The sequence below is a fragment of the Rattus norvegicus genome, chromosome 14, assembly GCF_021556685.1.
Source record: "Rattus norvegicus strain SHRSP/BbbUtx chromosome 14, alternate assembly SHRSP_T2T, whole genome shotgun sequence".
NCBI lineage: Eukaryota > Metazoa > Chordata > Mammalia > Rodentia > Muridae > Rattus > Rattus norvegicus.
This window is the reverse complement of record NC_141547.1, coordinates 2,091,071-2,103,532: the sequence shown is the minus strand read 5'-3', so window position 1 is coordinate 2,103,532 and position 12,462 is coordinate 2,091,071. Positions and strand designations below refer to the sequence as shown.

Below are 12,462 nucleotides of genomic sequence, written 5' to 3'. Positions count from 1 at the left end.
TTTCTGTCCCACATGGCTACCTGGTGTCATGGAGGCCAGAAGAGGGTGTCACCTCCTCTGCATCTCAGTAACAGCTGTGCCCTCCATGTGGGTGCTGAGAACTGGACCCAGGTCCTCTGCAAGAGCAGGAAGTGCTGCTCTTCACCACCGAGCCATCTCCTCAGGCTTCTGAAAGCAAAGGCTGTTTACTGCTGATGTGCATCAGAAGCTGACGGCCAAAACAATGCTGTCTTGTTAAAAAGAATTATGCAATTTTTCTTGTAGTAAAATTTCTGCAACTATTTTATGGCAGTATAAACTATAATGAAAAATGGCATTTTATTGGTTTTTATTCATGAAGTAGAGCTTTTACTTCATCCCAGCGTTTTCCTCAGAGGTAGACTTTGATTTGATTTCAATGAGTTCTTCGACTCGAGCCAGGACACTTTCAATCAAGTCGAATGTGAAGAGGGCGGAATGTAAGACCTGAAAAGCCAAGCCAGAGCGTCACTGTTGTTAGCACACGGCTCTTTTGAGGGACGGTCTTGTTCAATCACCCCTCCAGCTCCCAATGCTGCATCAGGCTCCCCATTGCTGGGGTTCCAGGCCCATGTCCCCACCCCCCGAGGGCATCAGCGTTATCCATGCTGCCTCTGAAGCAGCACACCAGGGTCTTCAGGCTGGGGTTACCTTAAGCTGCATCTCAGGAGGCATAGTGGGGATTTCTTCTCCGCCTACAGTCACAGAACAAACACTTTTACACATTGAGGCAGCTGCAGGGAAGAAAGGGCATTCCACACTTAGCCCCTATAACAGTTTGAGGGTCTCAGCACTGTGCGTGTGTGTGAGGTACTGGTATCAAACCCAGGGGGTCCTGAACACTCAAGGCCAATGCTTTATTGTTGAGCTGGTCCCCAGCCCCAATAGACCTATTTCTTTGTGTGTGTGTGTGTGGTGTAGCGTGTGCATGTGCAGGGGCCAGGACAGCTTGTGGGGGTTGGCTCTCTTCCCAAGGAGTGAATTCAGATTTGGGCATGACTGATGGCAAGCACAGCACTGAGCCATCTCGCCATCGCTCAGATGGTAACAGTACACTGATAAGCTACTTTGGTTGTCAATGAGGTAACACCTTGTTATAAATAAATAAAATTAAGCACTAGACTTACGAAATATGTGAACTGATTCTTTAGAGAAATTGTCTTATTTTGGCATGTATAGGATACGTAAAACTTTTTTGGTTTACTATATTTGAATTATTGTCTATACAAGGATTACTCTAGCAGAACTGCTAACTTTAAAGAAGTAATTCTGAATCTATATTTATTTTTTACAATTTGTGCAAATTTACTATGGGACAATGAGGGGTGGACCATTGATATAAAAAGAGTACAATGGGACCTGAGGAGAAATGTTTGTAATATACCCATTCACATTCAGAACTTAAGCCTTTAAAACACAAAGTGTTTCAATTTGGTTTAAGTCTTCATTAACCTGATTTCAGTATTGGCTAAGAATCATTTTAATTACACAAATATTGCTTTTACAGCCCCTCGTTTTTGTATAGAGTGAACATGTGCTAAAATGTGATAGTTTGGGGCTAGAACAATGCCTCAGTGGCTAAGAGCACTCACTGCTCTAACAGGGAACCTGGCGTGTTTCCCAGCACCCACAGGGAGGCTCAAAAGTCCTTGTAACTCCTGTTGCAAGTGATCAAGCACCTCTTCTGACCCACAGGCTCATGCACACATACAGTACACATAAATACACTCGGGCACACACACAAAATAAATATGTAAAAAATATGGTCATCCCAGAATCTGAGTGGTTACAACTCATGGCAAACAAAAGTACACATTTTACGTAATTATGTAATCACCAACCTTGGCTATTTTGTTGGCTGTTTTTAATCTCTGCTTCATAATGTGCCTTTGACATATTAAGTCCTACATGAAGTGGCTGTAGAAAGTTATTTTCAATCTTTCCAAGCTCTGTCCATAATCCAGTCTGTTCAAAAGATTTAATGAACAAATTAGTTACTTGGTTCAGCAGATACAGGATGGCTTCTTGTTAATAAACATTCACCAACTATGAGAAACATTGACTACTGTGTCACCATGCTGCTGCTATGCATTGAGTTGTGATGTCAGTCAGTGGCACACACACACAAACACACAAACACACACAGACACACGTACACACACAAACACACAAACACACACAGACACACGTACACACACAAACACACGTACACACATACACACAAAACACATACACACACGTACACACACATACACATATACACACACACCATACCACACATACACATATATACACAAACACACACACACAAACACACATATACACACACATACACACACACACACCACATCACACATACACACATGTACACACACACTCACACACACACACGGCACACTGTTCATCACTGCTCCACTCAAATATCCCCTTGGTTTTGAGATCTGTGACAGAATTAACTGGTAGTGTGCTATGGTTTTTTGTCTTCTACAGATCATCTCCACAAGGCTAAATACTTCAGTAGCCTCATCACTGGACTTCTCAGGTGATGTGCTTGCCACAGGTCACATTCTAGAATACTGATGGAGACCTTTAACAAAACTAACTTTGGTTTTCTTGATGACCTGGACAGATGGTCAGTTTAGCATTATTCTGTCATATATCTGAGTTTTTGTGTCAAGATCATTTATACTGCTGGTGCAAAAAAAGGGAGCAGTAGTTCCTTCCTTCCACATTTCCTTTTTTAAAGGAAGGAGATAAGTGCAAGGCATTGGTGGTATAAGACCTCAGATACTCTTTACATTGGAAAGAGGAATAAAGGGTTCAGGTTCCTTAACCACATCAACGAGATGGAAGGTACTTGCTCTATAACGAGGAATTCTGTGAATGAAAGCTAGACCAATATAACAACAATGCCTTCGCACATACTTCTGAAATCTGTCACACCCATACATTGTTGTTAACATATAGTAATGATTCTCACATACCCAGATAGACTGTGCCCTACCCACAATACCAAGAGCCACCTTAGGTGCCTGCAAACAGGACACGGAAAGGAAATATGGTATGTATATACAACAGAGTATTATCCTGACATTAAAGAATGCCATTCCAGGAAAATGAGAGTAAGTAAGACACTCAGGCAGATGACTCATTGTCTCTCAGATGCAGGATCGACACTTTTTTTTAAGGAAAAGACAAGGGGAAGAGGTACTGACTGACTGAGAAAAGAAGCAGTGGGAGGAGGGAGCAGGCACCAGAGTAAGGGGTCCAGGGTAGAAGCATCCTCTGCAGCCCTGAAAGCATAGCCGTGAAACTCAGTGTCTGGTCCACTGATGGGAAATGCAGAGGTCTAACGAGAAACCAGATAGAAATTCAAACTTCAAAAGTATACCTATCTAGTCCATACAACATCTATGGATCCATCCTGGGGAAAAAAAAGATCAATCTGTAATGCTTGCATTGTAGAGAAGTCTTTAAAAACAATGTTTAATGAAAGAGAATGCAAGAATATGTCTCCTAACAGGAATGTTAAGTAGTGGTAAGTCACACAATGGGAAACTACATAGCCATTACTTTTTCCCTTGATAAATACTGTTGAGTGGAAGAAACTATTTTATATAGCATGACTTGTTTTTTATTTAAAAGAGAAAAATGCTCAAAGTGCCTAGAAGCATTTAATAACAAGGGGTGATGGGTGTGTGATTCCTGCTTTTATTTTGTAAATCTGTGTGTGTGTGTGTGTGTGTGTGTGTGTGTGTGTGTGTGTGTGTGTAGATAACATGCTGTGGTATCAATGTGGAAGTCAAAGAGACAATCTGGAGTTGGTGGGATCCAGAGACTGAGCTCGCAGGCCACCGTAGCTGCTGAGCCATGCTTCCTGCTTATGTTTAGTGTGTGTGTGACATGTGCAGGTCACAGCCCCGTGTGGCAGTCAGAGCACAATTCTGCCATGTTGATTCTCTTCCTTCCACATCTCTCAGCTCAGGCATGGCACCCACAGAGCCACCCTGCCAGCTCTAGTTCTCATTTCTTCTTGGTGTAGCAATCCTGTGGTAATAGGACGTTGTTCTTTATGTGCATTTCTGGCTTGCACTCGCACAAGCCTGAGAACCAGCACGGTGCTCGTGTCAGCACTGTTCTCGGGTCTGCGCACACCTCTCCATCTATCCTTGGGCTAACTCCTGCCTCCACATCTACCCCCCTTTACATAAACGTCCCACTTTCCTTTACCTGTAGTTTATAAGCACAACTAGAGCTGCTGCTTCCAGGGCTGAGGAGGTTGTTGTGGACAGGCAAATGCACTGCATACATGAAGAACTCTTAACACTTCTTTTTTGAATGTGTATGAGTGATTTGCCTGAATATAAATCTGTGTACTATAATGTATGCACTGAGGGACCAGAAGAGGGCACTCGATCTCCTGAGATTAGACTGGGTGCTGAGAATCAAACCTAGGTCTTCCACAAGAGTAGCACTGTTTGTGTGTGTGTGTGTGTGTGTGTGTGTGTGTGTGTGTGTGTGTGTGTGTGTGTGTGTGTTATTTTTGTTGAGATAGTTTCATTGTACATAAGACAGCCCTAGAAATCCTAGAATTCACCAGTCAGCCTTGAACTCACAGAGATCTGCTTGTCTCTGCCTCCCAAGTGCTGGGATTAAAGGGGTGGGCCCCAACTACCCAGCCCAACTACTCGGTCTTAACCACCAACCAGTGCTCTTAACCACTGAATCCTCTCTCAAGGATTTGACCTACACTTAGCTTTATTTATTCAAAAGAAAGTGTTAGTTATGGTTGAAGTTCCCTTTACTCAAGAGGTAGCCATTAACTCATAACCAGGTGATTAACACTTTTTTATATCTATGCCACTTAATATAAAAATATGTATGTATTCATATACGTAAGATGTTGGCAAAGTTCTAAGCCAGCCAGAGGCACATGGTGAAGCCCACTCTTGAAAACGAAAATCAGAATAAGTACTGAGTTGTAATTGCTGAGTTTTACTGGGCTGCCCTAGAAGAGGAATGGGGATGTGGGTGGGAGTCTGGATGCTAGTGTCCCCTGGGCTCTCAAGCACCCTCCAGAACTGAGCAAAGTCTTCCTGAGGGCACACACCTTCCCACAGATGGAGACTCTTCATAGTCAGAACAAGATAAATCTAGATGGAATTCACTAACTGGCCTGTTTTTCATTGTGCCTGTTCAACCAGTACAAGGGTTTTATAATCCCAGAATTTGTGTTAATTGTTGGCTACATAGCAAGTTCCAGGTCAGTATGGACAAGAGGCCAGCAAGAAGGCTCAGTGGGTTACGCCTTCACTGCCAACTCTAACAACCTGAGTTTAATCCTAGGAAACACATTATAGAAGGACAGAACCAATTCCTGAAAGCTGTCCTCTGACCTTCACTAGTAGACACACACACACACACACACACACACACACACACACACACACACAAACACACACAGATAGCAGAAGCAATAGCACAGGATGGACTTACAAACAGCAACAAAGGTATATACACTGCATAAACCCTTCAGTTTCTTTTTCTGTGCTAACCTCCCTTCCCAAGGGCTATAATTATAAGCACGAGCCTTGGCATCTAGTCAAGGGCAATAATTTATTTTAATTTGTAGTTCCATAACATTAAAACATTGAGTGATAAAAACACCCTTCGAAATTAGACTAAAGAGAATTTCTTTCACATGCTGTTCAGCATATTCCAGTGTTTCTATAATGAACGTACTGTTTTTAGAAGCACGTAGGATGCTATGAGGTCAAAGTATAATCACAGTGAAATGAAAATATTACTCAGCTATCAAAAACAACGGCTTTATGAAATTCGTAGGCAAATGGTTGGAACTGGAAAATATCATCCTGAGCGAGCTAACCCAAACACAGAAAGACATACATGGTATGCACTCACTGATAAGTGGCTATTAGCCCAAATGCTTGAATTACCCTAGATGCCTAGAACAAATGAAACTCGAGACGGATGATCAAAATGTGAATGCTTCACTCCTTCTCTAAAAGGGGAACAAGAATACCCTTGGCAGGGAAGAGAGAGGCAAAGATTAAAACAGAGACTGAAGGAACTCCCATTCAGAGCCTGCCCCACATGTGGCCCATACCCAATTGGACAAGATGGATGAAGCAAAGAAGTGGAGACCGACAGGAGCCGGATGTAGATCTCTCCTGAGAGACACAGCCAGAATACAGCAAATACAGAGGCGAATGCCAGCAGCAAACCACTAAACTGAGAATAGGACCCCCGTTGAAGGAATCAGAGAAAGAACTGGAAGAGCTTGAAGGGGCTCGAGACCCCATATGTACAACAATGCCAAGCATCCAGAGCTTCCAGGGACTAAGCCACTACCTAAAGACTATGCATGGACTGATCCTGGACTCTGACCTCATAGGTAGCAATGAATATCCTAGTAAGAGCACCAGTGGAAGGGGAAGCCCTGGGTCCTGCTAAGACTGAACCCCCAGTGAACTAGACTGTTGGGGGGAGGGCGGCAATGGGGGGATGGTTGGGAGGGGAACACCCATAAGGAAGGGGAGCGGGGAGGGGGATGTTTACCCGGAAACCAAAGAATTATTATTATGTATTAAATAAAAAAAAAAAAAAAAAAAGAAGCACGTAGGATGCTATGAGGTCAAAGTATAATCTTTGTCTTACATGAAAGTTACCAGATCTGTTTAAAGCACCAAAGGAGTAGGTTTACGATTTCTTTCCTCTCTGATGTTAAAAAATTAAAACGATTTTTACAATAAGAACTGAACTTTTGAAATCCTTGCAACTGTCTGCCTCTCATCTCGTACCCATCACTGACTCAACTTTTGAGTTCTGACTTAAGTACGCACTGAACATTCACTGCAGCCTACCCAACCCCACTAGACATTTCTACACCACCGTAAAAATAGGTTCTGGGACAGGTGGGAATCTTGCAAAGACATAGTGAACTATAATAAATGGAAAAGGGCATGGCCATGTCCCCTTCTTGGCTCTTTCTCCTAACAGGTAGGTGCCTCATTTATTAAGTGGTAGCACCGAACTTTTACCACTTCAGTCTGAAGAACTTCTGCTACTGTAGCTGTGCGGCTCTGCAGACTCTGTGCGTGTGCATGTGCATGTGTGTGCGTGCATGGGGCGTGTGCGTGTGTGTGCTTCGTTTCATTTCACTTTTGTGTTGTGGTGCTGAGGTTTGAATCCATGTCCTCACTACAGTTATTCTGCCACTGGGCTACTGGTCCCGGTGCGTTTGATTTTTGAATAAACAGGCATTAGAAAGGATTTGAGTGAACAGCAAAAGGTAAATGGCACAACTGGGCTCTGCTTTAGAATAAACTTGTAACCCAAAACAAGTAATAACTGCCTACCGAATCCCAACAGCAGAGAGCAGAGATGGGACACATCAGTCTGTAAGGTTCTGAAGCTGACAGGACGCTGAGATGCGGGACAGAGTCTGAAAACACACAGGGACCTGGGAGGGGGACAGTACGGCCGGGAGGACTCCGGAAAGTAAACAGGCTGTCGTCTGTAACTCACTGAAGTACAGTAAGGCATTGCCCAGGGAGTGAGAACAGGCACTGCCGTCCTTCTCCTGAGCCTCTGACCCTGGTTAGGTGTACATTACAGCGACTACAGGAGGCCTTCTGCATCAGGGAGCATGCTTTGTGTCAAGCAGTCATATCCACTCCTGCATATGTTCCGCCTTCCTGATTACCGCAAAGCTTTGCTCCCACCTCCCCTAAGGATGCCTGCCAGAGGCCTAGGGCCCAGTGCTGCTCAACTGATACTGTTCTCTTCTGTTTTTAGCACTGTGGATCAGAGTTACTTTAATTTTAAAAGTTCTATTACTTCCTAGACCTCTGCCCTTGAATGAATTGTTGATTCTTCCTGTCAGAGAGGGTTAATGAGCAGGACAAAGAGTACTTCTCTCAGCACTGTGAAGAATGGTCTGTGGGCAGGGACAAAGAGTACTTCTCTCACCACTGTGAAGAATGACTGAAGAATGACTGTGGGACCCGCCAGGACAGAACCACTTCTGCTGGGGTTGGGTGGACCATGGTGATAATGGCACACGATACAAAGATCTATACATCTGTGTTTGACAGCCAAGCCAAACCAAGACTCATGACTACACATTGAAAACCTGTGTATATTATTTATGTAAATTTTACTTCACAGAAAAACTGCTGATAGAGATTTAACTGTGCCTAATGAAATATATGCGGAAATGTTTGGGAGAAAATATGCTGATGTGCACAGTTAACTTTGAAATGCACCAAAAACACAAGAATGGACAGAGAGTGAGACGATACACGGGAGCAGGTGGAGTAGGCTCTGGAAATGGATGACTGCTATAACGTTCTCTGCCTTTGCAGGACATTTTAATATTTTCATCATAAAATATTCAAACTATCATCTAGTACAGACTAAGCCAGAATGAAGTATTTCTGGGTGAAGAGATATGAGGAGGTCAAATTACTGAGTCTACTAGATCTGCTGTGGGTACTGCTGTTCCTCACAGACTGCTACTCCTCAGACTGCTGCTCCTCACAGACTGCTGCTCCTCACTGACTGCTACTCCTCACAGACTGCTGCTCCTCAGACTGCTGCTCCTCACAGACTGCTGCTCCACAGACTGCTGCTCCTCAGACTGCTGCTCCTCACAGACTGCTGCTCCTCACAGACTGCTGCTCCTCACTGACTGCTGCTCCTCAGAGACTGCTATTCCTCAGACTGTTACTCCTCACAGACTGCTGCTCCTCCCTGACTGCTGCTCCTCACAGACTGCTGCTCCTCAGATTGCTACTCCTCACAGACTGCTGCTCCTCAGAGACTGCTGCTCCTCAGACTGCTACTCCTCACAGACTGCTGCTCCTCACAGACTTCTGCTCCTCAGACTGCTACTCCTCACAGACTGCTGCTCCTCATAGACTGCTGCTCCTCACAGACTGCTACTCCTCACAGACTGCTGCTCCTCACAGACTGCTTGCTACTCCTCACAGACTGCTGCTCCTCACTGACTGCTGCTCCTCAGAGACTACTATTCCTCAGACTGTTACTCCTCACAGACTGCTGCTCCTCCCTGACTGCTGCTCCTCACAGACTGCTGCTCCTCAGATTGCTACTCCTCAGAGACTGCTGCTCCTCAGAGACTGCTGCTCCTCACAGACTGCTGCTCCTCAGAGACTGCTGCTCCTCACAGACTGCTGCTCCTCAGAGACTGCTGCTCCTCACAGACTTCTGCTCCTCAGACTGCTGCTCCTCAGACTTCTGCTCCTCACAAATTGCTACTCCTCACAGACTGCTGCTCCTCACAGACTGCTGCTCCTCACAGACTGCTGCTCCTCACAGACTGCTGCTCCTCACAGACTGCTGCTCCTCAAACTTCTGCTCCTCACAAATTGCTACTCCTCACAGACTGCTGCTCCTTACTGACTGCTACTCTTCACAGACTGCTGCTCCTCACAGACTGCTGCTCCTCACAGACTGCTGCTCCTCACAGACTGCTGCTCCTCACAGACTGCTGCTCCTCACAGACTGCTACTCCTCACAGACTGCTACTCCTCACAGACTGCTGCTCCTCACAGACTGCTGCTCCTCACAGACTGCTGCTCCTCACAGACTGCTACTCCTCACAGACTGCTACTCCTCACAGACTGCTGCTCCTCACAGACTGCTACTCCTCACAGACTGCTGCTCCTCACAGACTGCTGCTCCTCACAGACTGCTGCTCCTCACAGACTGCTACTCCTCACAGACTGCTACTCCTCACAGACTGCTGCTCCTCACAGACTGCTGCTCCTCACAGACTGCTACTCCTCACAGACTGCTGCTCCTCAGACTGCTGCTCCTCACAGACTGCTGCTCCTCACAGACTGCTGCTCCTCACAGACTGCTACTCCTCACAGACTGCTACTCCTCACAGACTGCTGCTCCTCACAGACTGCTGCTCCTCACAGACTGCTACTCCTCACAGACTGCTACTCCTCACAGACTGCTGCTCCTCACAGACTGCCGCTCTTCAGACTGCTCAGCCTAGGCGGTTACTTATCTGAGTATAAAAGATATTCTCTGGTACTTTTATGTGAAACCTAATTATTTTCATTCTTCCTATTTCTTTTTTTAAAAAAAAGGCCATTTTAACAACATGATTCATGTGGTTATAGGTAATAGGAGAGCAATTATTGGGATGGAGTAGGTGGAAAGGAGCTCAAAAGTAAATGTGATTTTACTGTATGACAAATCTCCGTCAAATAGCTTTCTATCTATTGAACACTTCTAACGAAGTGCTACTAATAATACCCAACTTCCTACATACCATTCAAAAACTGCCATTAACAAACTCAGTTTTAGGGCTAAATATACTTCATTTTGTCATGTCTGATGAGGTGATACCAAATAATTTTATTTCATATAGCTAGGATTAAAATCTGGAACCATGCATAGAGAAAGATAAGTAAAGTAAAATGTTTACGTGTTTGTGGAGCTCCAGGAGGTCAGTTAGCACAAAGCCTACCAACAAGGCTTACCTACTAACAGGACCTACCTACCAACAAGACTTACCTACCAACAGGGCTTAGCAAGACTTACCTACCAACAAGACTTACTTACCTACCAACAAGACTTACCTACCAACAGGGCTTAGCAAGACTTACCTACCAACAAGACTTACCTACCAACAGGGCTTAGCAAGACTTACCTACCAACAAGACTTACCTACCAACAGGACTTACCTACCAAGAAGACTTACCTAGCAACAGGACTTACCTACCAACAGGGCTTAGCAAGACTTACCTACCAACAAGACTTACTTACCTACCAACAAGACTTACCTACCAACAGGGCTTAGCAAGACTTACCTACCAACAAGACTTACTTACCTACCAACAAGATTTACCTACCAACAAGACTTACCTACCAACAGGACTTACCTACCAAGAAGACTTACCTAGCAACAGGACTTACCTACCAACAGGGCTTAGCAAGACTTACCTACCAACAAGACTTACTTACCTACCAACAAGACTTACCTACCAACAGGGCTTAGCAAGACTTACCTACCAACAAGACTTACCTACCAACAGGGCTTAGCAAGACTTACCTACCAACAAGACTTACCTACTAACAAGACTTACCTACCAACAGGGCTTAGCAAGACTTACCTACCAACAAGACTTACCTACCAACAGGACCTACCTACCAACAAGACTTACCTACTAACAAGACTTACCTACCAACACGGCTTAGCAAGACTTACCTACCAACAAGACTTACCTACTAACAAGACTTACCTACCAACAAGACCTACTTACCTACCAACAAGATTTACCTACCAACAGGACTTACCTACCAACAGGACTTACCTAGCAACAGGACTTACCTAGCAACAGGACTTAATGAGACTTGCTACAAAAGAGCAGCAGCGTGCAGAACAACAGGTGAAATGTGAAAAGTGAGGGTGCCTGGGAACTGGCACATGGCGGACCAGGTGCTCCATAAAGATAGTGCATAATGGCTTAGGATAATACTCCAGAAAAGCTCACACACTCCTTCCCATCCTGAATATACTCACAGGTTCCTTTCCAAGTCACTCACTTACTTGGTTGTCATCTTCATTATCTTTGATAACCAAATACCTCAACAAATTTAGTGAAGCCATAATCCTGTTGATTAAGAAATGATTTGTTACTTGCAGTATAAACGTATGTAGTCAACAACTGCAGTGTTTTATGAAGCGAGCTACGGCCATGGAAATACCGCTGGCTACATGAGTGCCATAAGAAGTGGTTCACCCCACCTGTGGACCGGCCACAGCTTGTCACTGTTCTGATCTAAGCTACAAATACAAGGTGAGCGCTTTCCCCTTGTCCTCAAGACCACCAACCACTTCTTCCCAGGACTCAGGATTCTCTTTATTAATACAGGCACTTCTCCACATCCATCCCAATACACTGAAAGTAAATGTTGTATAGGGAGAAAGTGGACCCAAATGTGAACTGTTTCGTGAGGTTCTTAGTCACAAACGAGTGGTTTCCAATCTCTGGGTACCTCACTGTTCTTCAAAGAAGAGGTTTTGTTTCCGTGTAAGTCACTGAGTAACAAATAGGAAACTTTACTTTTATGAGCTATTACAGATCATAAAATCACAGGAAACCATACTCCTCAGTTTAGGCAGCTGACTACCAGAACCTGCGTGGCGGTCACCTCACCGGTCTGAGTTCTGCAGTAAATCTGTCTCAGCGCCCTCAGGGAGGGACAGGACCAGGTCTAACAGAGAGGTCAGCTGTGCGCCTGCAAACCACCTGTTATGGGTTTTCTGAAAAGCAAAAGGAAGTCTATGTAATAGTATGATAATCTTACATACTACAATTACCCAACAGTACACACCTGTTATACTCTAACAATCATGTGACTTTCACTTCCACGTGCCTA

The 12,462-nt window shown here is 44.6% G+C and overlaps 1 protein-coding gene across 16 annotated transcripts in view; it reads right to left on the bottom strand.

The window, feature by feature from the left end:
• Nucleotides 1-252: 252 nt before the first annotated feature.
• The window catches only part of Glmn (glomulin, FKBP associated protein), a 42,581-nt gene continuing 30,371 nt past the window's right edge, over nt 253-12,462 (bottom strand). For 8 of the 16 annotated variants that reach the window (XR_015636508.1, XR_015636507.1, XM_087582385.1 and 5 more), the window contains 5 exons: nt 12,240-12,346; nt 11,630-11,693; nt 1,860-1,983; nt 670-752; nt 312-465 (listed from right to left, as the gene is read on the bottom strand). Coding sequence is in view for 13 of the 16 variants with exons in the window: in XM_087582385.1 (XP_087438511.1) it covers nt 349-465; nt 670-752; nt 1,860-1,983; nt 11,630-11,693; nt 12,240-12,346 (495 nt within the window). In the remaining 3 variants the exon portion in view is untranslated. Of the gene's footprint in view, nt 466-669; nt 753-1,859; nt 1,984-11,629; nt 11,694-12,239; nt 12,347-12,462 lie in introns of all 16 variants that reach the window. The other 8 variants (XR_015636509.1, XM_087582388.1, XM_087582383.1 and 5 more) reach the window with 3 other exon arrangements.